The 27,526-nt window shown below is 41.5% G+C and overlaps 1 protein-coding gene across 11 annotated transcripts in view; it reads left to right on the top strand.

Moving 5' to 3' along the window:
• The first annotated feature begins 3,161 nt into the window (after nucleotides 1-3,161).
• Nucleotides 3,162-27,526, top strand: part of PUM1 (pumilio RNA binding family member 1) — a 121,752-nt gene continuing 97,387 nt past the window's right edge. For 9 of the 11 annotated variants that reach the window (XM_075060812.1, XM_075060811.1, XM_075060810.1 and 6 more), the window contains exons 1-2: nucleotides 3,177-3,275; nucleotides 8,377-8,750. In XM_075060812.1, the coding sequence (XP_074916913.1) occupies nucleotides 8,388-8,750 (363 nt within the window). In that variant the 5' untranslated portion in view covers nucleotides 3,177-3,275; nucleotides 8,377-8,387. Of the gene's footprint in view, nucleotides 3,276-8,376; nucleotides 8,751-27,526 lie in introns of all 11 variants that reach the window. The other 2 variants (XM_032802226.2, XM_032802221.2) reach the window with 2 other exon arrangements.

Raw genomic sequence — 27,526 nt, 5'->3', positions numbered from 1 at the left:
CTGACATGCAAAGAATATGTTACATCCACATCGCATACATTTACAAGGGACATTATTCTCTCAGGAGCACTTGATTAGCTTCAAAATATTTGGAGGAGGAAGAACAACATTGTCTGGTACAGTTTGGGGGAACAGAGACTTGGAACTGTCATTGCATATCCAGCCATACTGCAGTGGATCAAGGAATGGTGTATCTGGATCCAAAGCACTTTTACACACGTATGCCTGAAGCTGTGCTCGCTTTGTGTTTCCCATACATTTTTCTGTTGTTGGTAGTAAGGAGGTGAGCTTTGGTGTTGATATGGTACCAATTTTCACTGTCCATGGTTTCTGCTGGCTGACACTGTGGCACAGTTTGATTGTCTGTAACATGCAACCATGAATTTGGTTGCCCTTTCGATGACATAAGGCATTGTTGCATTGATGTTATCCAGCAGAGAGTACCCAGCTCACAGAATCCAAGGAGGGATCTGATAACTGGTTTTAAATATGTAAAGGGTTGTTATAAAGAGGACGGTGATCAATTGTTCTTCATGTCCATTGAAGGTGGAATAAGAAGTAATGTGCTTAATCTGCAACAAGGGAGATTTAGGTCAGATATTAGGAAAAACGTTCTAACTGTCAGGATAGTTAAGCTCTGGAATAGGCTTCCAAGGAAGGTTGTGGAATCCCCATCACTGGAGGTTTTTAAGAACTGGTTTAGGTTTACTTGGTCCTGCCAAAGTCCTGGGGACTGGACTGGATGATTTCTTGAGGTCCCTTCCAGCCCAATATTTCTAGGATTCTATGAAATACCGTTTCCCCACCCAGTTTGTTTTACCTGGTGCACTTGACGGCATTTTGTGCAATTGATCAGTTTCACTTTTCCCCAAGTATAGTCGGTTTCTTCTGTTGATTGTGTGAGTTTTTCATCCACTAGCAGGAGTGGGAAAACATTTTTTAACAGGAAAAATGAGATTGTAAAGCCCCCAAAAATTGCAGGAGAGTCAGAGTAGGAGCAGTATCTAAACTTGTCTTTAACTCTCTCTTTGGAAAACTAGACAACTTCAAATTGACTGTCCCCGTTTAACGTGCACATGCAATCACAAGAACTACAATTCCCAGCATACAGTGATCTATAGTAATGTCAACAACCTAAACCTGGAGTCAGGAAGAGCATGGCATGCTGGGATTTGTAGTCCCCACTGGCTATCTCTGTATTGATTCTGAGGAACACATAGCAGACAGGTGTGGGTTGTTTGTCTGAGAAATGATGGGCTTATACCTCACCTACTGAGTGTGTAGAATTAGCATGCTATACTATATATAATCCTTTATCTATTTCCCTATTTTGTTATCAGTGATCTAGATTAAGACTTTTTCTTCTTTGGTATATTTCTTATTCACACCAGAGAAATGAAAGACAGATTGTTTTGAGGGATCAGTCTGTAGGATCTTTGGGACAGAGACTGTAACTTCTTATATTTCACCTAGCACAATAGAGCTCTGATCCTGACTCAGGGTTTGGCTATGTTTAACAGAGCACAGAGAGAGTTTACAGTAGGAAGTGAAGAAAGTTTTCAGACAATGTGTGCAAGAAGCTTAGCTCTGTAACTGTCCTGTGGATAAATAGTAGACTTTTGCCTCTAGGTCAAGGCTTAGATACACATTGGTGAGAGGCTGGCTAGGAATTTGGTACAACAGCCTCTACTTTTCCCTATCCTACGTATCCTATTCTGGGAAGAAGCATCGTCAAAGCACATGACTGGAAGTTAGGAGATCTGGGATCTATTCCAAGCTTTGCCACACACTTAGGCCCTGACCCTGCAAAGACATTCACACATGCTTAACATTGTTCGTATGAGTAGTCTCACTGAAATAAATAGAAATGCTTAATAACAATAATACATTATTTTGTAGTGCAGTAGTAGCAGCCCACCCATGGACCTGGACTCCAGTGTGCTTGGTGCTGTACAAACACTGAACAAAAAGATGATTCCCAGTCCCCAAAAGCTTACAATCTAATGTACTCGTGGTGGTAACGTTAAGTACATGCAAAGTCTTTCTAAGATCAGGGTCTTTGCAACCCTAATCACTTTGGCCCAAATCTGCAAATGTATTTAGGTGCTAACTTTCATTGATTTCAATTTGAGGTAGGTGCCTAAATAGCTCTGAGATCTGGACCTTTCTTTCTCTGTGTTTTATGAAATAGAGATAATACTACTTATCAACAACATGGAGGTATCATGTAGCTTAATTGATTATAATTTAATTAAAATGCTTTGAGATTGCTGAATGCAGGGGACTATAGAAGGGAGCTTTATAGTTTGCAGTAGTGCATACTGCAATATCCGCACTGCTGCTGTATAATACTTTAGATTTTTATTAAAATAAGAGCTCAGTCTTAGCTGGAGAGAATTAATATGTGTTTTTTGTGTGATATACAACACTGCAAACATGGATCTCTTTCAATGGGAGAGGATCAGTCTGGTTTATACGTTGCCCACCCCAAGTGTTAAAAAATTGAGTTAGGACCCCCAAAAATCATGAGATTAAAAAAAGGGTTCTTTTTATTTACCTTCTGGTTCCAGAATCTTTAGGTTGGCTCAGGTCATGTTTTCAATCTTTTCTCTACAACTATGAGGAATAGAAACTTAGTTTTCAAATGCTGAAAGCTGATATGGTCAAGTAATAACATCCTTCCTGGAGCAGGGGCTTTAAAAATCCCACACTGAAATATTGTGGTATGTGTGTATTGGGTAGATCAACTGAGTCAAGGAGCGTGTGTAGTGTGTGTGTGTAAAACCCATTTGGGGTGTGTCTAGGCTGGGACACCCAGCCAGGGTGTACATACGGTGTAAGGGATACTGTTGGGGTGTGCGCATATGGCGCCAGGGCATGTAGATTGGGTGGATGAGCACATCCGGGTGCGTGTTTAGGGCTGGGTTCCTCGGGGCTAGCGGTGCACAGATACCCTCTGTCTTGCTCACAGGCATGCGGACAGAGTGCCCTGGATCTGGGCTTGTGTTTAACACTGGCAGACGCCCAGGAGAGCTCCTCGGGCGGCACAGAGGGCCTATGGCCCAGTCTGGCTGAGCCTCATCACCCAGCCCCAGCCTGGAGCAGGGACAAGGAGCCTGAGCAGCAAGTAGGGCCTGCCTAGCCATCCCATGATGCATCGCGCCTTCCCAGTCCCCAGTGGGCCGCCATGTTGTCGGAGTGAAAGGCAGGGGGAGAGGCAGCCAGCGAGAGGCCTGGGGGGGGCTGAGATCCAGCTTCATCCTACCGCTCCGCCCGTGAGTATCCGGACTGGACCGGGACTAAACTGGGCCCCACACCCCAGGGGACCAGTCGGTCGGGTCATATTGGGGTTAGAGGCTCGAGGTGGGGGTTGATGCGGCCCCGAAAGGCAGCCCCGGCCGGTCGCTGTGCCTGGGTCTCTCCTCTCGCTCTGTTCCTTGTACATGTTTTGGAGTCAGAGCAAGGCCCCTATTGTTATCAAAGGAAGGAGGGAGGGGGAATGGGGAGGTGTAGGGGGGCCCATAATGCGCCCCAAACCCCTCCACAAACTCCATTAACTCTTATTCTTGGCTCCCTGTGAAGTTGGGGCAATCCCCTGCCCTGATCCTCCTGGGGGAGAAAGAAAAACCACCCCTGTTTTGGGGGGAGCTGGGGGTGGTTTCAAGCTGTTTGGGTTTAAAAAAAATAATACCCGAGTGGGGGTTCTTCTCGGCATGTAATTCATCGTGTGCGTTTTAACCTGGCTGTACGGCGTCGCCGGGGGAGCGGGGGGGAAGAGGGGTAGGTTGGGGGGTGGATTCAGTAAATGTGATACATAGCTCCAAACCATTTGTAGCTTGTACACAGTTCAGATTCCTATCAGCAGGAATTGCTGGGAAACTGTGTGTGTGTGTATGTGTTGTTGTGTGTGTAACGTGTAGAAGATCTGCCTGGGATTTCTGGAGGTGCATGCATTTAATTCTCAAAAATAAAAAAGTGGTCCATTTTTATTGCCATAAGTGTCCCAGTATTCCTACAGTTGATGTTTTATCTCTGTAATGGTTGGAATTTTTTTTGTAAGCCCTGTTGTTTTTTTTTGGTGTGTGTGAGACTGTAAGAGAAAGAGAAGGGTCTTTATCCTTCCAAGTGGAAGGGAATAAAACACACACAATACTTTCTGATGTGCTGTAAGTATATAGTGCTGTTCTCTCTTAGTCCCTTCCTCCTCCTGTAGTATTTGTCTTTGATAATTTTTAATTAAGCAGTTTTGTTTGGAAGAGAACAACGCTGGAGCTTGTTCTTTACCCCAAACTGAGAGCGACTCCTGTTTTTATTTTTTTCTGTGCAGTGCTTAATAACTTTGTTCCAAGTAGAAATTTTATTAAGCAGATCATGAGTAAGGAATTTTGTTTTATTGAGAGGGTGGGCAGTTTAGCATTTGTCTTATGACGTGTTTTAATGCTGGGTTAAGAAGTTTAGTTGGTTATCAATTTACCCACTTCCTGCTGTGTCTCCGTAGGTTTTAATGAAAAGGTTAAACTTTTGCATTTTTGTAGGCCAGATGCCTCTTAAACAATGGGTAGGCAGCTTTGATTCATTGTCTAACTTTATGGAAAAATAGAGGCCGTTACAGATTCCTAGTTTCATTTTGCAAAATACATTTTGTGTCCATTCCAATTTTTAAAATACTACTGCAAACTTTTTTTTTTAATCAGAGCACTTGGAGAACAGTTACTGAGTTCTGAATGTATTGGTAGTAGTTATGCTACATGCAGAATGCAGCTATTTTTTCTAAGGCCACCAATTCGTGTAGTTAGAATTTGTTTAGCTATGTCTCCAAAGTTACCTTGCTTACAGACAGGAAATTACATGCTATATTATGGAAATGATAACATAAAACATCTTGTTTACCGCAATTTATGTGTGTGTGTGTAAGGGGAAAGAAACCTTATGTTAACAGTAATTTCATTCTGGCAACCTCTTTTTGTAATGTCGGGTAGGAGGCTGTTTATTTTGTAAATGAATAACACTCATGGGGAAACTCTTTACATGAAAAATACAGGAAGGCTTTGAAAAGTAAAAGAGATCCAGTAGCTGTAAGACACTTGCAGTGATAGGAGTTGCAGCTGCTATTAGCTAACCAGTATGTGTTGTGTAGGTGACTTAACATATTTCTGATGCTCTGTATGCTTTGAATGACAGTATTCAGCTGTCTGCTACATTTATCACAACATTTCTATTAAAAACATCTCAGAACTAAACTTGAACTTTCCATCATGCTTTTTTACCCCACTTTGCTCTCTTTCAAAATGTCTCCTGTGCCAAGTTTTCTCTTCTGACTTGGGATTGCCTTGTCCTTGTTAAATGAAAGAGGAGGTTTCTGAGAGTACAGACAGTTGTACAGAATGTAATGATTCTGTTGTTAGATCTTGACTGGGATTTTATAGTGTCAAGAGAATAATAATTTATAACACTTTCTCCTCTCCGGTGAGATTTGAGAGAGCAAGTGACGGCCCCTCAGATGTGGGAGAGAGAAAGCTTGACCGCCCCTTAACTTCAGGAGTGATGATGGAACCTCTAAAAGGTATTTTATGTAAAAATATGCAGCAGGCTGAGGCAAAAAGAGGAGCAGCTCTCAGACATAGAAAAGGGCACGTCCCTTCCTCATTAAAAGCTTTAAAAAGCAAGATGCTGCATTTCTCCATATTGTGTGGTGTATCACTTAGGGTCATTAGGGAAGTCTCTCAATTGGGCCACAACTGCCAAACCTTTTATTGTTACTTCTCAACTATGTGCTGTTGTCTGTCATGGCCATAATAGAAAATGATGGCATATTAGTTTGTTAGAGCATTTGGAAAGTTTTGTGTAATATGGATGTTTTTAAAAGAGAAATTACAAGGGGATCACTGCTTCTGAGTGATTAAATACCTGCTAATTTGCACTAATAACTGGGTGGGAAAGGAATGGGACTGCAGACAACAAAATTTTGTGAATAAGGAATTTAATTTGGACATCAATGCTGCAAAGATTTATGCACATGCTTAACTTTGTGCTGTGTGTAGTCCCATTGATTTCAGTGGGGATAGCCACAGTGCATAAAGTTATTCACATATGTGAATTTTTGAAGGATTGGGTCCATGGGGGTGTGTGTGTGTTTTAAGACCGCCTCACAATGTATTTTTCCATGTATTTTGACAGGAGCTAGTTCAGTTTTAGTTATCCATAATGTTATGCAGAGTACCTAAGTACTTTGCCACCATCATCATCATATGAGTTCCTTATAAGAAATTAATGATAGAAATAATCTTTCTTCTTACCTCTTCTGTAGGAGAGTTTGATTCATTTAGGTTTTTGTTTGCTTTGTGTGTGTGTGTGTAGAACTTACTATAGGAAAGCTAAACAGTGTATGCTGGTAAAAGAGTATTTTGTAAAAATGATAAAGCTTTAGTAATGAGACCTCACTATAGTGCTATATATTTGAGAAGTGGAATGTGGCTGCCAGGTTTTGTGGTAAGATTTAAAGTGGTGTGCATAAGTGCAAAGTTACCCATTTACATTGCTCTAGAAAAATAAAAGAAACTACACTGTAAGCATAAGGAGAGGGGAAAAAAATCCTATGACTGAAGTTTCTGTATTCAAATTCCTCTAACAGATGAATAAGAGAAAAAACCACTTCAAATTGGTGCGGAAATCTAGGTGATTTTTATGCAAAATTAAGATTTCTGTTTGCCATCACTGCAGTTATGAAGTTGTTCCGGGAAGTCACTTGTAGAATTTGATAGTTATTAAAAAGTAGTGTGATGAAAAGAGGAGATAAAGGTTCCCTTCAGAGCCTACAGAGCTGTTTGCAGGTTTGGGCCAGAGTGTTTAGTCAAGATATGCTAGGGAGAGCCTTATCATGAATGTGGAAGTTGACTTCCTGCATGATGGTTTGCAGGTTTGATGATGATAAATGAGGGGCAAATTCTGCTGTCAATCCATCTTTGTTAACTATTCATGATATTTGTGGGTTTACAGTTGGGTGACTGAGGACAATAATTGACATGAAGTTTAGAAGTCAGAGATCTGTTTATCATTTTTAATAGTGCTTGAATTTCTTCTGACTTAAATACATCTCTACCTCAATATAACACTGTCCTCGGGAGCAAAAAATCTTACGCATTATGGGTGAAACTGTGTTATATTGAACTTGATTTGATCCGCCAGAGTGCGCAGCCCAGCCCCCTTGGGAGCACTGCTTTACCGCGTTAAATCGGAATTCGTGTTCTATCGGGTGGTGTTATATTGGGGTAGGTGTACCTGATTGTGTATATTTTTAATGGGGTGGGAATTACGTAAAGGGGAAAAAAAACACTTTACCATCAAGGTGTATAGAATCTTCTGTGGTATCACTGTCCGTGTTGGATTATTGATCTCTTTGCTTTCATAGAACAAAAAAGGCTTACCACAGCAGCATGAAATCAGTATTTCATACTCTATCAGAACATTTTGGGGATAGTGATTTATTAACTGATTAGCAATATGATTTACCCAGTTATTGTCATAGTATTCAGGTCACTGTATGGGATGGATTCTGTTTTTGCTTTGTTTGTTATGGTAAATAGTTACTACAGTCGAAGTTTAGTTTTTTTTCCTCTCCCATCAGTAGCTGAATTGAGGCTGTCAGCTGAGCTAGCTCTGGAACATTCTGTTGGGTGTCCCAGTCGCTAAGAGGTTAGCTGCTTTTTCTTCAGGGAATTTCCCATAAATATGTGCATATATCTTACTGTCTCGTGGCCCAAGCCAGCCTTAGTGTTTGCAACACAGTGCAAGTTGTTTGGGGCATGACTAATAGCATGTGTACAAATAAGATTTTAGGTTTGAATTTGAAAAACTGGCTGACTTAAGTGTTTTTTTGTTTATCTAACTATTGGAAGTAATAATCTAGTAGTACTTATATGGAAATGACAAATTCTGTAGCAGAACTGCCATTAATATAGAAGTTTGTAAACATTGATGTAATGGAATTCAAATTATAACATTCCCAAGGTTTTTCTCCCCCAGAAGTTTTCAGTGCTCAATTTTAGAGTAGAATGAGACAAAATTTTAGTGTGCTGACCTGACAATAAATTTCACTTGCACAACTTGGTGGTCTGATTCCAAGAATAGGCAACTGTAAATATCTTAGCTGTATTGGCAGCATCCTGTAGAATTAACTGTCGTTTTGGCTAATGTGTATTTTTAATATATTTTACTGAAATGAAGTTTAAATTTAGCTTTCTGAAATATGGGTCAGGTGTGACTAACAGGAAAGCATAAACATGTCAAAAGAAGTAAAGATTTTGTTCTTGATGTAGGCAATGTCTGCTTAATCAGTTATTAAAATTATTAAACATTGAAAAACCTGTGTCTCCTTAGGTGTTGGTGGAATGAGCGTTGCGTGTGTTTTGAAGAGAAAAGCAGTGCTCTGGCAGGACTCATTCAGCCCCCACCTGAAGCAGCACCCACAAGATACAGCTAATCCCAACATGCCTGTTGTTTTGACATCTGGAACAGGGTCCCAGGCTCAGCAACAGCCAGCTGCAAATCAAGCGCTTGCAGCAGGGACACACTCCAGTCCTGTCCCTGGATCCATAGGAGTTGCAGGCCGCTCTCAGGACGACGCTATGGTGGATTACTTCTTTCAGAGGCAGCATGGTGAGCAGCTTGGGGGAGGAGGAAGTGGTGGAGGCGGCTATAATAACAGCAAACATCGCTGGCCTACTGGGGATAACATTCATGCAGAACATCAGGTAATAATAAAAAAAAGTTTCAACATTTCAGACTGAATACATGAACAAATCATGCTTGGATTGCTGCTTTTAATGAACTTTCTTAAAGCTTAAGCTGGTTATTGTGTGGTTTGGATGGTATCAACGAGACTTCTTTCTTTTCAGAATTGTAATGCCTCACTAGTTATAAATGAAATGTTTTCTCACTGTTGATGGTGTTGAACTGGAAATCCCACTGTACTCTGTGATGGTAGTTAAAGTGAATCTGTTTGCAAAATTCATCAGTCCTCTTTAGTGATTTTTGTACGTGTGAACCAGTTTAGTGGCGTTTGTTGCTTCTCATCAAACCTGATGCTGTTGTTAGATTATTTTTTTATGTAATGGTATTACAAAACTGTGTTGTCCTTTAAAGGATGTAGGAATGGTGAAAGCTTCACACTCTAATACTGAAATGCACACAGTTCTGCTACTTGTCCCTAGCACAAGGAGAAGTGAGGGAAAGGGGGCTGGGCATGGTTAATTGAATGAGGAAGAAAGCAGTTTATAAAAAACAGTTGTTTCACCCTGTGCTAAGGAACAGAACTTTGCTTTCACATGTATTTAATGTCCTAAAGAATAATGGGATACTTCTACTGTGCATATAAATGAAGAAAGAGAAGACAGACTAGAACCATTAACCAAAAGTATGGTTTAAATCACAGTATTATCTTATACGCTTGGGCTTAAGTGCATGCAAACAAGTACTTGTTTAGCTATTTGATTGTGGCATGTAGGTAACTCTTCAAGTACAGGGATGATCTAAAAACCCTGCTTGCTATAATAAGGGAGATACAGAAACAGCATTTAGAGGTAAGCATGTTTTAAGAGATTTCTGGGAATCACTGACTTCAAAAAAGCAGTAGGAACAAAGCTTCTGTAACCTCATTAAAACCTCAGCATTACTTACATAGCATTTTGGTTTTCTGTCAAAATAGAAAAAAAGATGGTTTAAATTCACCATTTAAAGGAGCACAGACAATTAGTAGCATGGCCAAAATTTGACTTAATATTCCATTTATTGTAAGTCGGTGTGATACCACCTCCACTCTAAAGAGATCATTTATTTAAAAGTGAATCACCCTTTCACAAAGTTTGAAAAATAAACCAGAAATTTACTCCACCTCCCTCCAAAAAAGTGTTCTGCTTTCTCCACAGGGCTGTTTAACAAGTAAACACTATGTTGAGAATTATGCAGTTTGAATAATATCAGCACATGCATAAACAAAGAAGTAAACAAAGAACTACATTAATTTCGGTTCCCTAAGAAGCATAGGATGAAATCCAGAATATGAAACAGAGCTAGGAAAAAAGTTGGCAGTGTCTTTTTAAACTTATTTTAAAGAAATATTATGCCTAATTATTTTCCCCATGCAAATACAGTATTTAGCTAAAATATGCTTGAAGAAAAATGATGGGTTGAACTCCTGTCTGGAGTGACTACCATTAGTTTGTTTTTAAAAAAAAATCAACTGAATATTTGATTAATATTAAAAGTTGTATTCCAGCTTTATCTGTTGAAAGATTTAACTAAATCTTTGACTTAGGTAATGTAGGTCAGAGGATGATTCATAACATATTTTAAAAGTTGATAAGATCTCTAAAATTTGCTGCTATTAAGTGATAATCAGTAGGCACCAAACACTGGTTAGGCATTGGTTGGGGTGGCATTAGAATATTTTGTGTGAGGATGGCTTTGTCATGCTGAAATGCGCAAATGAGCAAAATTCTCAGTCTCTGCCCTCCAAAAGGAATCAAAGCCACCATAGAGGGTAGAAAATTGCAGGTCTAAAAAAAATTATATCCTGCAGTTTCTAGGTGTCTGCAATCTTTACTGCATCCTTTAGTAGTCTGTAAACTTTTAGGCTTTAATTAAAAAACAAAACAAAACAAATTTGACCAGTTTCAAAGAATTATTACACTGTCTGCAAATATATTGCAGCTGTTCTTTTGCAGAAAACTCGAATTAAATAACTGCACATGTAATGCTTTATTGAAAAATATGTCGCCTGAAAATCTAGTTGGGACTGTTTTTTTTTTTTTAATTTTTTTTAGCATTTATGTGTAGGGTTTTTGTTTGGATTTGTTTTAAATCCTTAACATGAGAATATTAAATGCAAATATAATCTGACATTAAGGCTGCCATTTAGTATCACAAAGTCAGGAAATATACAGCAGTATCAGTTTAGCGGTTTTGCAAGTACACCTCTACCCCGATATAACGCTGTCGTCGGGAGCCAAAAAATCTTACTGCGTTATAGGTAAAACCGTGTTATATTGAACATGCTTTGATCCGCCAGAGTGTGCAGCCCCCCCGAGTGCTGCTTTACCGCATTATATCTATATTCGTGTGTTATCGGGTCTTGTTATATTGGGGTAGCAGTGTATATAGTATTTTTTCTGTTTTTTTCATGGTAATAGTGTAGCTTCAAATATTACTGCTGTGATGTATTGTAAAGGATATACTCACCTTAACACACTTCATTTTGTTATGACATAACTGTTTAGTTTCTTAATATTGTGGTTTCAGCTGTGCGGACTTAATGTTACGTTAACTGATTTTTGCATTCAGCCTATCCTTTTTGAATTAAATGAAGTTAAAGGTCAGTTTAAGGCCAACGTTATGGTGTGGGACAGTGACCTGTGTTGACTTGTTTTGCATCTTATCCCCCAGTGATTTCCCGAATGTTTTAAGTTGTATGACTCTCATTTATTCCCCTCTTGGGTCCTGATCTTGTAATATGTTCCATATGGGTACAAGTGTCAGCCAACATGCACCTGCAGGATCAGTGCGTTATCCTGTATAGATCAGCTTGGGTCATGGGTCACTCGCTTTTAAGGAGGTGGAAGGAGAATATCTGGGTTCCAGATTGGAGGTGTTAAGTTCTCATAGGATGGTTTGCAGATGACTTGAAAAATAGGAATAGGCTGATGATGATGAACAGTAAAGGATTAAAAATTAGGATAGTGTTTAAAACCCAAATTTGTATTGAACAAATAAAACACCCACTTTGTGTAGTATTTTTTCCCTCCTCTTTTGTTGTTATGGTATCTATTTAGGGCCTGAGTCCGCACCCTTAAATCTTGCAGCACTCAATCGGAATTGAAGGGTGCCGAGCATCTTATGGATCAGGTTTTCAGATTTGTAAAGTCTTTGAAGCGGGTACCATCTGGTTCAGTTTGGGCTGTGTATCCATACCTGAAAGTTGTATGGGGCTTGTGCTGCAGACAGTAAAGTGGAGGGCGGTGCTAGGCATCACGTGAGAAAATCAGTGGTAGCGGAAGGTCATACAGGTTAATTATGTGCTAATACAGTTTAGTGTGAAATGTGCAGGGTTTAGGAGATTGTAGCTAAAGGTGGGAAGATTTTTATATTTTTTTAAATGGCTGCTTCCTAATCCCTTTTCTTGTGTCTTCATGTCAACTGTTCAGACGTAACCTATTGTCAGCACTTTGGGGCTGGGAGCTCTCTCTCTATGGCACTGAAGACACTTATGCAAATTCAATAAATAACATTTCAGCCTGTATTACTACAATGGTTATATAACACGTTTGTTAAAGTAAATGTACAATGTGCTTGCTTTTCATTGTTTACCATGGTTTTTATTTTTTCACCTGGCTGCTGCTGCTGTTTCCTCCTTGGAATGACAGCTGTAAAGAATTCAAATGGTGGATGGCTTTGACAGGTGTAACCGAGGAACACATTTCTGAATGCTCCAAAAGAAGCAGGCAATGTCTTCCTATTCCAAACAGTAACCTTTAAAATGGGAGGAAAAATTGTCTTCACTCAGTTGCTACTTTATATGTAGTTTTTTTCTAACCTTTGCTCTCTCTTCTTCAGAAAAAAGGTCTCAGTTTTTCTGTTTAGTAAAAATTTTATCAACCAAGACTCCATTCTCATCTTGGTTAATCCAGTGTGTTTTATAAATCCAGTACTGCTGTTGTGTACAGATATTGATGCAACTGATTTTGAAGGGTTCCTGATCTCAAACTCTTCTTCCCCCCTAAGTAATGGAATGTGTCCACGTGCCTCAACCCCACTAATAGCCAAGGCTTCTTCATCAGCAGAGATTGTGCTGAAGGTGGAGCTGGGGATGGGACTGGCCATCGGGGAGGAGTTGGTCTGGGAGCAGAGAGGAAGTGAGGGCAGAGCTGGGCCTGGAGACAGCAGGACTGAGGGCTGAACAGGTTTGGGGGAGGAGCGAGGCTGGTGGTGGAGCTCCCTCCCCACCCCCTGGGGGGGGTGGCTTCAGCCCCGCTATGCACCCCCTCAATGTTCCTCCGTGTCCCCATAGGGGGACTTGCCCCCACAGTTTGGGGATCACTGCACTGTAGGTTGATTTCCTAAAAACCTGAAGGCTCTAGATGTAACCACAGAACAAGTATCTTCTTGTCTTTATAAAATTTAATGGAGTCTATTTGCTGGCACCAAGGTCTGAACTGCCAATATATTTAACTTCTAAACAGGAAAAAGATGAAAATTCAATGCGTATTCTATGTCCATTTACTCTTTAGGCTATCTCTCCAGACTGCTGTTGTGGTGATGTTTTTTATTATGGCACTTATTCAGAAAAAACTGAATTGAGACCAGTAACTCATTTCACATAGGTCACTAAACAGTTATCACACAGGAGTTCTGATGACTAACAGCCTAGGCTTTATTTGGTCTGATGCTGAAAGACCATGTATCTTTTTACAGATTCCTGGGGCCTCCAAGTCCCACTACAAAAAAAGGCACTTGGCTTATAGATCTTGGAAGAGTTGCCTTTAGCAGTTAACAAAAACTAAGAAAAGCTGCCTTTTTTTCCTCCCCTTGCACACAGATGTTACAGGGAAACAAGGCATTGACCCTGAGCTTTCCACATTTCAGTCAAGTGTCACTGTTCCTTAAAATTCAGTGATATCCCCTTCTAAACTACAGTAAATGCAGGACTTTTTTTGTGTCCCAATTACAGTAGATGAGTAATATGGGAGTCTGTCATGGTTTGAAGATGTGTGAACAATTTTTAGGGATTTACTTTCTTAGAGAGCATCTCTAATTAGCTAATAATCCCTGTAGCGTTCTACTGTCCCTAGTTATCTCCTCACATCTGAGGAATTCTCCATACACTCAATAAGAGAAATATAGTGAGAGTGGCAGGGTGAGGATTGGAGTTCATTTCGAGTTTTGTCTCTGTAAAGTAGTAGTCCTCTGAGTGGTGAGCACTGAACTTCTTAATCAATACATACATTTAACTGGGCATAGAATCCAGTTCTTCTGACTCCTCATCTCTCCCCAAATCCGCTATTTAAACCATGCAGCCTCCCTGCTATGCTTCACTACCACATGAAGGGCTGGGTTTGGTTCTTGGGATGGCAAACAACATGGTCAAGGCTTGCTTAAGGAGAGGATCATCTCCTCTTTCTCTCAAACAACCTGGGAAGCCAAGCAGAGACAGGCTCCGGTGTTGCTCCAAAGGAAGTCCTGTTTAATTGTAAGCTTTTTCGGCCAGAGACTCAATCTATTTTTGGAAAGCACCTAGCAGAGTTTCGGTGCTACTGCAATCCCGGCCCCCATTGCCAAGAGAGTTACTGCAGCTTGAGGCAAGAAAGAAATCCTGTGATACCACATACAATGTTCAGTTGTTTGCATATTTAATATCTGTAGCCTTATTCCATGCAACAGCCTTTCAGATGAATGGAATTTCCATTTGTATTTCCATGTACTTTCATGGTAAGCACAATAGCTGGGTGCCTGTTAGCAGTGAACTGGTTGACAGTGTTACCATTTAAACTATTTGGCTGCAAAGTTAACACTGTGTTGAAATGAATGCTTGAAATTAGAGTATATCATCTTCTGTAGAAAACCTTAATCTGCAGTGAATGGCTAGTTCTTCAGGGTTTGTTTGGTTCCGAGTCTGTAAATTTATATTGTCTCTGCTAACAAATCCATTACAAGGTACCTAGCTTTAATTCACATAGCACAACTGATCGCTTGTGCAGTCTTTATTATTTCATTATGTGGTACCATATTCTTTTAATCTACTTGACTCCTGCTTGCCCAGAAAGAACAAAAATATGCTTTTACATCAAGTGATCTTGAAGTTAAATACTGTGCACAGACTTAAGATGTGGGATTTTTTGCTTATTTTAATTTGTGGGGTGTGTGGAGGGATATGTTCTAGTAGTTCTGTAAAATCAAAGTAAAAAACTATTATTAGCTAACCAAAACCAGCAGTTTAACAAGACTGTCTGTCTTAAGTATTTCCATAACTGTTAACCAACTTGGCTAAATGCCATGTGAAATGTTAGCCAGTCTGTAATTTTAATAACATTTTGCTTCAAATGCTAATGGTAGTAGCAGTTCTTACTGTGAATTCTTTACTACAAAAATAGTAGTTAAAGCTTTTAATCTTATGATACTTGTGACTTTACATTCTTTCTCTCCTGACTATTGTTATAGCAGAGGACTAAAAATAGTACAGTAATTAGTTGATGGAACAACATATTTTAACCCTGGCACCCAATTGTCATTGGCAAGCCTGTATGGGGCTTTTTTTTGTCACAGATTGATAAGTCCTTCTCAGTATCGTTTAGCACCATGGTCCTTGTCTTTGCTAGAGAATTTCTCTGTGGGACTGCACAGGGTGAAGTACTGACAGTGCAATCCACATTAGTCATTATATTTCATGTGCACTTTGCTTGCATTTTTTTCCCTCTATGCACGCTAGTGCCTATACTACATCATTGTAGAATGACTGTGTTCTGAGTGCCCTTCCCACAGTTCCTAGCACAACTCAGTGAAACAGTGGCTTGTGGTAGATTTCAGAAGGCCTTATGTGATCCATCAGGGGTACAGGAGAACTGTGGGAGAAGAAGCCATATTCCTCAAGGAAACATCCCCAGTCCCTTGTTGCCAGCTCCATTTCTAGTCCTTTTCCCAAAATGGAGTTCAGAATGCCTGGTTCTTGTTCCTTGCTTAACAGGAAAGGCTTCTGGGATGTTTCAAAAAGTTGTCATAAATTGACTAATGAAGGATTGATGGTAAGATTGCTGGTGTGCTGACACTGCTGCCTATCCGGCCTCCCAATATAATCTCATTGTTTCCTTGTACTCCTCGTGTGTATACATCTGTTTTCTGCTGTCTAACAGAGCAGCTCTTTTGGGGCAGGGATTGTTTCTTTGTTCTCTTTGTACAGCACAGATGGGTCCTGGTCCATGACAGGGTCCTAGATGCTATAGTAGTATAAATGATATTTCTGCATTAAGTGCAAAGAGCCAGAGACTGGAAAGAGTGGTTCATATGAGTTTGTGATGCGGTAGTTGTGCACCCACCATGTGGATAGATGGCAGTGTGCTGTTTGTACAGTTAATTGTTAGTGGGTGGATCTTGCTTTTGGGTCCTACCACAGTCCCATACAGGTATATTAAAATTATGCTCAAGCCCAGTAATGGCTGTATAACTTAGAGCCTTCCTTAGCCTGGACTCTCTGGGGTGCTGCCACTGAAGTGCCAGACCATCGTGATGAGCTTCCTTCAACTTGAAAAAGCAAGTTGCAATTGCCTTCTGTAAACTGGCTGCCTTAGATCATTACTGGTTAGTGGAGTATTGGTTTGGGATTGGGAAATCCACCACGATTGCTCTTACAGGGCAGTTTATAGTACTACGTAGACAGGGTTCGTGGTGGCCAATGAAACAGAGATAATTAGGAAATGTAAGTACTTGAGTTTCCTGAATTCTGCAGTAACTGATTATAGAACCCATTTGCCCATAATGTATTCTCTCCCGCAACTCCCCCCGCCCCGAGGGTGGGGGGAAAAGAGTCAGGGCATATTACTGAAACTTGGAAAGACCTAAACCCAGTTATACCCTCAGTGGGTACAGAATAATATTCATTTCAGAGACTGAAAATAAGATGGAGATGTTTGACCGGCCGTGATTTCTTCAGAGACTAATATGTCTTTTATCTGCCTTTGTTTTTTAAGACGTGAAAGTAGATATAACATTTTCAATTAACAGTGGATTTCCAAGACAGCTGGACTGGCGTCAGCCTATGAAAAGCAAGTAGCTATACTTGAAGCTCTTAGAACAGCCAGCAGAGCTTTGAGCAGATAAATGCCCTGGGCACATGCTTTCAAAGTGATGGCCAGGAACTTTGTGTAGAGCAGTGAAGTGACTGGAATTCAGAGAATATGGTGTGATGTAGCGTGGTTTAGTTTTATGTATTAAAACTATTCTTAGTTCATAATGATATTTTGCCTTTGCGGAAGTTTGTAGAGAATTATATAATTCGAGCATTGTGTTTTTTGGGCAGGGTTATGTATTGGATGGTGTTAAGAAGGATTAATGTGAAAGGAACAGTTCTTGGAGGAGTGAATAATGTGCAAAATACTCAGCCCTTGTTTTCAGGAATAAACTTTATTATACACAAACACTGGCAGGCCTATTTGCATTATCAGAAGTAATGTATCATGTAGAAGAGTGTGTAAGCAATATATTCTCTTACAAGTGCATGGACCTTGTAGAAGAAATGGTGGTAGGGGACAACCTTGGTTCGAGTGATCATGAGCTGATTCAGTTCAAACTAGATAGAAGGATAAACAAACGTAGATCTGGGATTAGGGTTTTTGACTTCTCAAGGGCTAATTTTAAAGAGTTAAGGAAATTAGTTAGGGAAGTGGATTGGGACGGAGGAACTTGTGGATCAAAATGGGAGGAGCCTGGAATTACTTTAAGTTGAAGCTGCAGAAACTGTCGGAAGCCTGCATCCAAAGAAAGGGGAAAAAAACATGGGGCAGAGTTGGAGGCAAGTTGGATGAGCAAGCATCTCAGGAGGGGATTAGGAAAAGCAGAAAGCTTACTGGGAGTGGAAGAAAGGTGCGGATTAGGGCAAGGGAAGCACCTTAGGAGGTCCAAACATGTAGGGATAAGTGAAGGAAGGCTAAAAGCCATGTGAACGGACACTTGCAAAGGGAATTAAAACCAAAGTAAAAGGTTCTATCAGCAGACATAAATAAGAAGAAAACAAAGAAGAAGAAGTGGGAACCCTATACACCCGAGGATGGAATGGAGTTAAAGGAATAACCTAAGGCATTGGCCCAATATCTAAATAAGTACTTTGCTCAGTCTTAATGAGACTAGTGAGAGTTTAGGGGATGGACGGGATGATAAACGGGAATGAGGATCTGGAGCGGATATTACCGCATCTGAGGTAGAGGCAAACTTGAAACAGCTTAATGGGACAAACTCGAGGGCCCGGACAATCTCCATCCGAGGATATTAAAGGAACTGGCGCATGAGAAATTGCGAGCCTGTTAGGCAGAGAATTTTTAATAATGCAATCGGTAAACTCAGGGGTTGTACCGTACGACTGGAGAATTGCTAACTAGTTCCTATTTTTAAGAAAAGGGAAAAACCGTGATCCGGAACTTAGGCCTGTTAGCTTGACGTCTGTATAACCTCTTGGAAAAAATTTAAAGGAGAAAGTAGTTAAGGACATTGAGATCAATGTAATGGACAAATTGCAACATGGATTACTAAAGGAGATTGTGCCAAACCACCTGATCTCTTCTTGAGAAGGTGACAGATTACTTAGACAAGGAAATGCGGTAGATCGTTACCTCAATTTCAGTAAGGCATTGACACGGTTCCAGACATGGGAACTGTTAGTTAAATTGAAAAGAGGCCACTGGATGAATATGAAAGTTGTAAGGTGGATAAGAACTGGTTAAAGGGAGACTCCAGTGGGTCGTACTGAAGGGTGAACTGTCAGGCTGGAAGGAGGTTACTAGTGAGTCCCTCAGGATCGGTTTTTGGACCAATCTTATTAACTTTTTTATTACCTGACTGGCAAAAGAGCGGGAATGTGCTAATAAAGTTTGGCGATACGACACAAGCTGGAGGTATTGCTAACACGGAGAAGGACGTTCGGATATCCTACAGCGAGATCTGGACCACTTGTAACTGGAGTAATAGGATGAAATATAATAGTGAAGTGCAAGGTCATGCACTTAGGGATTAATAAAGAATTTTAGATATAGTCTTGGGGACGCATCAGTTGGAAGCAACAGAGGAGGAGAAGGACTTGGGGTATTGGTTGATAGCAGATGTCTATGAGCCGCCAATGTGATATGGCCGTTAAAAAAGCAAATACGTTTTAGGTGCATCAGCGAGGTATTTCAGCAAGGATAAGGAGGTGTTAGCTACGTTATATAAGGCGTGGGTGAACCCCACCTGGAATTTGTGTGCAGTTCTGGTGTCCATGTTTAAGAAGGATGAATTCAACACTGGAACAAGTCAGGACGGCTACTAGAGATGATCCGAGGAATGGAAAACCTGCCTTATGAAGGAGACTCAAAGAGCGTGCTTGTTTAGTCCTAACAAAAGAAGGCTCCGGGGGATACTCTTCTCTATATAAATATATTAGGGGGATTAACGTTAGGAGGGAGAGAATTATTTATAGCTCTAGCTATGTAGCACAAGGAACAAATGGGTACAAACTGGATATTAGGAAGTTTAGACTTGAAATTAGACGAAGGTTTCTAACCATTAGGGAGTGAAGTTCTGGAACAGCCTTCCGAGGGAAGTCATGGCGAGCAAAAGAGACTACTGGCTTTAAGACTAAGCTTGATAAGTATATGAGGGGATTGGTATGATGTGGATAGTTTATTTCGGGCAATTGACTCTGGATTATCAGCGATAAGTCTGCTCACTGGTCTGTGAGGGGATGTGATGGGTGGGATCTGATTACTGCAGAGAATTCTTTCCTGGGTGCTGGCTGGCTGAGTCTTGCCCACTGACTCAGGGTTTAGCTGATTTGCCATATTCTGGGGTCAGAAGAATTTTCCTCCAGCGATTGCGAGGGGCCTGGAGGTTTTTTCGCCTTCCGATGCAAGCGTGGGGCATGGGTCACTTGCTGGTGGATTCTCTGCAGCTTGAGGTCTTCAAACCACGATTTTGAGGACTTCAATAACTCAGTCGTGGGTTAGGAGTTGTTATAAAAGTGGATGGGTAGGGTTCTGTGGCCTGCTTTGTGCAGGAGGTCAGACTAGATGGACTTCCCTTTTGTAGTTTACTTTTAACACAGTAATGTATTGTATTTGCTTTTTCTTTTCTCTGCTGCTGCCTGATTGTGCACGTTCAGTCCAAATGAAGTGTACGTTTGACTGGTCAGTTTGTAACTCTTGTGACCATAACTGAGGTTCTGCTGTAAGTTAGAAGGCCCTCATCACTGTAGTATCCAAGTGCTGCAGAATCACTTTTGTCCTCCTGTCTGTGCTATCTTGCCTCTCTCCATTTTTCAGAATTCTTCTTCTGCGTTTCAGTGGTGATCCTTTTATTTTATGCATCTCAGACTCCTAATTCAATCCCTCTCTATTCATTTTTGTGCAGTTCCATGAGTAGATCTCCGCTGCTGCTGCTCCTCCTGGATCGCCATTTTTATCAGGTGTTTCATCTCTGTGAGTTTGCTCCACCTTTCCTCGTCTGAGATATCAATAGTGGAGTAGATATTTTTTGCGAGTAGGGAGAGGGACACAACCTATGGTTATTAACTATTATGTTAATACCCCATTCAAGTTGCAACTTCAGTTTCAGATTCCAATGCCTTAGGAGTCGCTTTCTTTTTGGGATGGAAATGTAAAGGACCTATAACTAGCCTTTGTGCACAGCTTTTACAAACATGAGGTGTGGGTGCTGATTTAATGCCATAAAAGTGGGGAAGAATCATGGAGGATCATCCGGTGATAGTCATGGAACACAGAGTAATACAGGTTACTTCATTGTAGGCCAACTGGGAAATGTCTCTGGAGGGTTCTGTTTGAAGGGAATTATTTGAGAGAGTGAGAGGAAGGACTGATAAATCTGTACGAGATATTTGCATAATGATATTGGAGGACTGGTTGCATGAGCTTCTGTGGGTGTAACTTGCCTTGCCCAGAAACTAATTATAAGGCAGGAGGACTTGGTCTATTAAATGTTTTCAGACACAACCGTTCAAGATTAGGGAAAAAGAGGGGTTAGAATTAGGGATTGTAAAATGTTAAACGGTTAACTGGCAAAGATTGGTTTTACTGTTAATCCATCCTAATTGTTAGTTAATCCCTGTGCGCTGGCTGGAACAGCCCCGGCCCCTCTCACTTTAATCAGTTAACCAGTTAAATGGTATAATTTTAATTGTTTAAACGGTTATCTTTGCATCCCTCGTTAGAACTAATAGTCATTTCAGTCCTCAACTCATGGCGGGTGATTGCAGAGAGATAATAGCAACATGCTACTCAAGTGCCATGGTCAAGCATATGGACTGACTCAGTCATGACAGAAAAGTGCGTGTGCCATACTGAACAGTATATACTTTTATTGCAGAAAGTTATCCTATTTTTAGACTTGCAGTTTGTTACTTTTGCATTCTTCCTCCCCTTGTCCTCCACTAAGTGCAAGTCCAGCCACATTGTGTGGCCAACTTGCCATGGCAAATGCCAAGCCGGGCACTTGTACCTTGACTGGGAATAACAGCCCTTGTAACCAAGATAGGGGACTGTAGGGAATGTCAGGATTTTGAAATTATGGAGTAACTGTCCTTTACTGAGGATGAGCTATTACAGCTGTTGCTTGTGCCATGGGGACAGAGAGTTTGGGGAATGGTGGAGGTCAGTGGAATAGGAGCTTTTGGGTAGAGGGAGAGGTGAAGATTTCCACTCTCATGAGGTTACGTCTGCCATTTTATAAACACTGATGGAATTTGTAAGAACTCTGAAATCTCGTTGCCCTGTTCCTGAGCTTGCAGATTCTGCCCTGTTTGGTACATATTAAAATCAAATAGGTAGGCTTGTCAGAATTCAGTTCAAATTGATAGCTGTCGGTAAACATCAATTTCAGCTGACACACTGAACTTGATGAAAAAATACCCATTGGTAACTACCTGCACCTTGCGCCTGCCGGGATTGGCTGTCACTGTCCTCACTGCTGTGCAGGGAGCCATCTGCAGCTCTGCTGTCACAGCCCTGCTCACTTACCAGTCAGGATTGCTGGGACTGACCCTGGACAGGAACTGTTCAGCAGCAGGGTGGCCTCCCTCGTGACCAGGGGCTTGCCCTCTTCCATGCAACCTGGACTGGAGGGGAGGGAGGGGAGAGAGAGTGTCTCTTCTTTGCCAGTCCAGGTCTGCAGCCTCCCACAGACCTGACTTTCAGGTATCTTGGGCCCTTGCAGTCCCACTGCCAGTACTGTCCTACCTCTAACCCCAACGCTTCTCCCCTTAATTTCCCACAACTGTAAAAATAAAAATTGTTAAAAATTGAAAAAAAGTTAAAAATCAAAGTTGAAATTGCAAAAGAAAAAAAAATCAAATTCTGCTAAGACTTGTATAGGCTATAGAGAAGGGCTCCTTTGCTCTCCATTTCTTCTGAACTCCTCAGCTTGGCTGCTGTCTCCACTGCACTGGCCCCTGCCACACCTACAATGTGCAAGATGTCTTACTGCATTGGGAATCTGGTCCAGCTTGTTGGTTCCATGGCCTGCGCGGCTTCTACAATCAATTTTTCCTTCTACCTCAGGATTAAGCCGAGAGGCACTTCCATGTTATCTAATAGTACCTCAGGCTTCTGGAAGGGTGAGTCTAAGAGATTTGGTCCATTTCCTCTTGTAATCAGGAAGTTTTATGCTTGGAATTGCATCGAGTCACGTATCTTTATGTGAAATATGTTTGCTTCTTGTGGAGATGCCACTCCAGTTGCTTAACATAGATTGAGTGAAATATTGCTGTGACAGCATTTAGCTGGCCCTGGACCATCATCCTTTCCCAGATCTATATCAGTTGTGCCTACATGTCTGCCTCTGACCAGCTGGCAATTTCATTATATAATGGTCTCCATTGAGATGGGTGACAAATTCATTGACTAAAGGTAGTAGGAAAAGATGATGGTCATGATGAAAATAGCTCTCAGCTGAGCTCCATGGTACATGTAATGCTGTTTTTACAGGTATGCCGCCTTGCCAATTTGAACTCTGTGCAGTGGAAGTGTGAAAATAGATCAGAAAGACCACCTGAGCAGTGAGTGACCTATGCACTGAGAGACATTCATGGCAGAACTCTGTCACCCGTGATCTCCGCTTACACTGAGACTGCATATGTGGAGATTGGCATGGTTCTGTTGGACCACTTGCTATTTAATCATATTTGAAACAAATGTAATTAAAACAGTGCCTGTAGTACCAGTGCACCATTATGAGCACTTTTCTGTGTACACCCAAATTGTGTTACTGGCTTAAGTATATGGTAGCTAACTTGCCAAATTTCTCTAATCTAGACCAGGCTATGATTGCTTCCACTGCCGTGCTCAAAGTTTGTTAACTTAGTTAAACTTTGTAAACTTCTCTACAGATATCCCTCCCTCCAACCTTTCTGCCTTGAAAGTTTTGTGTAGTAGTTAAACTTGACCATAAAAGCAGGTGGAAGCAATTTAGGGCTTTTGCCAAGTAAACAGACGTCTTTATTTTGTTTGCATTTGTCTGTAATGTACTTCTGATGCCTTCCAGTTAATTCACATAATAAACCTTAAGATACCTTTTGGTTAAAATTGAAAAGGTAGCTGAATGGACTTTAGAAGAGCTGGCATTTTCTGCTGCCGTTGGAAGTGAAAAGGCAGCACAGCTTTGAAGAGAAATGAGGTGGCATGGGTTTTAGAGCTTTGCAGATGTTTGCAGGTCGTTTGCAGGTCACCTATCTTCCATTGAGCAGAGGAAGTGACTTCACCACAGGACAACATGATGGGGGCAGCCTTTTTTTCCTGAGAGGAGAGAGACTAGTGAACAGTTAGAAAGCAGTACAACTAAGCCAGGTCTAAGACAACATCATGGAGTGTGTTCAGCTGTTGTTATTGTGCTGTTATTTGTGTGTTAAGTCAAAAGGAAATGAGTTCTTTCAGTTTCAACATCAACAGTATAACGTTACAGTATTGTAGCATGATTTGGGTGAAGTGGAACAGTACTTGTTGAATAAGAAAACAGATTTGCCTTGTTTAGGAGTGGGGGAAGCTACCTCTAATTACCAGGTAATAGCACTTAACTGGTAAATTACAGTGACTTCCTGTGGAAGTTGACAAAGTCTTCAATTTTTAGGCCCTGATGACATTTTGAAAAATTTGCCCTGGTTTTGTGTCATGGATAATTGCACCCATGCAAAGCTGAGTTTACAGTGGTGTGGCTTATTATGGAAATATGTCATACAGGTATATGCTACGGGTTTGTGGTGCTCTAACTACATTGACATATCAAACCGATGCATATTTTTTGTATATCTCCAAGGCTGTTGACAGCAGTTTGTTAGCATTTTTCTAGTAAAAATTAGATAAATCATTTACCAATGTTAACGTTTTACTTGAAAGATGACCTACATTAGAAATTAAGGGCTTCCCTACCCTGGAAGACTCTGTGGAAGACTAATAGGATTATGACATTATACCTCTACCCCGATATTATGCTGTCCTCTGGAGCCAAAAAACTTACCGTGTTATAGGTGAAACCGCATTATATTGACTGGACTTGATCCACCAGAGCACACAGCCATGACCCCTTGGAGCGCTGCTTTACTGCGTTATATCCAAATTTGTGTTATATCAGGTCGTGTTACATGGGGGTAGAGGTGGACAATCACTAAGGAAGTGAGACTTGATTGAGAGGGTTTTTCTTCTTTAATGCTAGTCCCTATGTGTGTTTCTCTGTGGAGTACCTATGTACTCCTTGCCCCCAGAGCTGAGGAATTTTTCAGGCAGTGTCCATTGGTCCACATGTGCTCTCTGGCTCACTTTGTGCCTCTGACCATGGAGATAGAGAGAGAGTGGGGCGGACTGATGGCGTCTCCAGTTCTTTATCACCACCACGTGGTCTGGATTGGAATCTCTAGTCTCTGAAGCTTCAGGTTTCTTCTGTATCAGTGAAAATATATTTAGATATCTGTAAATAGTTTTTATATTCTTGAGTTTTAAAGTTTTTATCTGATAGTTTGTGTTATATAGTTAGTCTTCCCCACCAAGGAAGCACCCACAACCCCCGTACTCCATTTAGATACTAGACTCTGGGCTTCAAAATTTGTGCTTTCTGCCAGCGATCCTTCTTGGTCAGCAATGACCACCAGTGTTGCTGGTACTGCCTTGGGGAAGCCCACATCACGGCAAGAGCCAGTATCTGCTGTTCATTCCCTAGCTGTACCTGGTATGGGCAAGAATTTCACCTTAGGAAGCACCTAATGGAAAAGGTCAGGTTGGACCCACGCTAGGGGACCTCACTGTACATCAACCTGACTAAGCAGTGAGGTCTGAATCAGGAATAAAGGAGTCTATCCCCACAGATCCCTGTGCGGGATCTTGTCAGGAGAGCAAGTTATGTCTTCCTCTAAATCCACTTTGAAGAAGCCAGATCCAGCCCTGCCTAAACTGAGCCCTAGCTGAGCCCAAGAGAATGTAGTACATCATAAGGGCATGTCTACACTACAGAATTAAGTTGACTTAAGTTATGTCGACGTACAGCCAGTGCAGTAATTAAATCAGTGATGTATATCCATGCTAGCTCCTTCTGTCGACGGTGCGCATTCTCACCATGAGCACTTGCACTGGCTGTCAGTGTGGGTCACTTACAGCTAGTGTGGATAAACAACACCGATTTAATTACTGCGGTGGCTGTATATCAATATAACTTAAGTTTACTTAATTTTCTACACTGAAACTGAAACCTAACTACCTAAGTGCTATGCCTCTTGTGGAGGTGGGGTTAAGTCGGTGTGGTGGGAGCAGCATTGAGACGTGAAGAGTTAAATCGATGCTTACATTGACTTGAGTCTCTAGTGCAGACCAGGCCTAGGCATGATAGAAAAGCCTACATGTCTAGGGCTCCATTGGCACCAGATTATGATCCAACAGTACCAGTGCTTCTGCTACTCCCCAAGCATAACCCTTGGGATCTGTCATCACTGACCAAGACCAGTTGCCAAGGGCATAGGTCACCCACAGTTCCATCTTCGTCTTCAGTGGCACAGTTTGGAGAGACAGGATGCCTTTGATTCTGAGACTACCAGGACCTATGCTCCTTCTGAGGATGCCATCGCTCTCCCTGACCCAAAGGCTCCCAATCCTTTGAGTCCCTCCTTTTTGAGAGAGGTTATTACTCTACCAGGGAGTCAGACTTTGAAAGGAGTTTGTCTCCTATTCCATATTTGGGCTCTGATTTCCCTCTAGTAAGTGCAGTTAGTACCATCGTTGGAACTGGAATCAGTTTTCCCATCACTTGGAGATTTTGAACCACGCAGTGAACTGCTATGCCCTTCTCCACCAAGACACACCTTCTTAGTTAGAAGATTCGGGCCAGCTTGAAACCAACTCCACCTCATAATCTGTCTCAGAACTATTGATATCTCGTGCCTTGGGGACCAGTGCTGCTGTCATTCAACCCATCTTATGGCCATACTGAGGGCCATGGGACCAGTTCCATTCTGCAGAGTCAGTCTGATCTGCTAGGGAATCACCCCTTCCCTTCCCTTCAGTCAGAATTGCCCCCAAATTCTACAGAGGAAGAGGAGTATGCACTAGTCTGGTGGTTTCACCAGATGCAACAAGATTGCCATCTCCATCACCAGATGAGGTGGTGACTCTGATATCTCCATTCTCCCCTGATGACTATAATCCATTTCAGAAACTCGTTTGCAGAATTACAGGGAAGCTGCAGATACCTCTTGAGGATCATCAGTACAAGCTCCTGGGCATCCTTCAGTTCTTCAGCTCCAGTAGAATAGTGGTCCTGGTTAAAGAAACTATCGTAGAGCCAACTAGAATGGTTTGGCATACCCCAGCTACCTGCACTCCTATCCCTAATAGGTCAGAGAAATAGTATTGTGTCCCAGCCAGGAGAATTTCTGTTCTCTCACCCTGCTCCTAATTCTTTAGTGGCCCAAGCTGCTGCAGAGGGATCTAGTTAGCAATACTCTGGATCTACCCGTATTGGCAAGGAGGGCAGGCATCTCGACTTAATGGGAAGGAAGGTCTTTTAATCTTCTAGCCTCTAGTTCAGAGTAGCCAGTTACCAAGCATTACTGACTAAGTACAAGTTCCTGAACTCTTTGAAGTTGTCTTTACTGACAGTCTCCTGCAGCAGGACAGAACTCTTTTTTTCCAGGGTTTCATAGAGGACTTCAAAATGGTTGCCAGGACCATTTTTCAATCAGCAGTAGATGAGACTGATGCCTTTTCGAGGGCAATGGCTGTTGCTATCATGACGTGCAAGGAGTCATGGCTCCATACTTTGAGGTTTCCTAAGAAGATCCACAACAGTGTTGAAGACCGTTCTTTCAATGAGACTTATCTATTTAATCAAAAGATGGATGAGTCTCTATGCACTTTAGAGGTCTCTTGGGTCACCATTCTGTGGAAATATTTACACCTGCCCCAAATAAAAACATCAGCAACAATACAAACCTAGACCAATGGCTCAATGGTTCTTCCACCAGAGATCTGATGAGCCACCCCACAAAAGGCAGATAGCTCAAAAGACCTACTTCCCCACACCTTCTGCTGTGGGTTCCTCATTCCAGTCCCAGCCCTCAGCTAAACATTATTTTTGATTGGAGTTCAGGAGCTTGTAAACCAGTGACTCCAAGACCTCCTGTCTCCCACGAACCTTTTGGTTGTTGGCTTGCACGCTTTTTCAGCACCTGGAATGCAATAACAAGACACATGAGTATTCAGCGTCGTCCATTCAGGCTATATGATAGTTTGCATCCCTTTCTCAGACAAGA

This window comes from Chelonoidis abingdonii, chromosome 25 (genome assembly GCF_003597395.2).
Source record: "Chelonoidis abingdonii isolate Lonesome George chromosome 25, CheloAbing_2.0, whole genome shotgun sequence".
NCBI lineage: Eukaryota > Metazoa > Chordata > Testudines > Testudinidae > Chelonoidis > Chelonoidis abingdonii.
The sequence above is the reverse complement of the archived record's forward strand: the minus strand, read 5'-3'. Positions and strand labels throughout refer to the sequence as shown.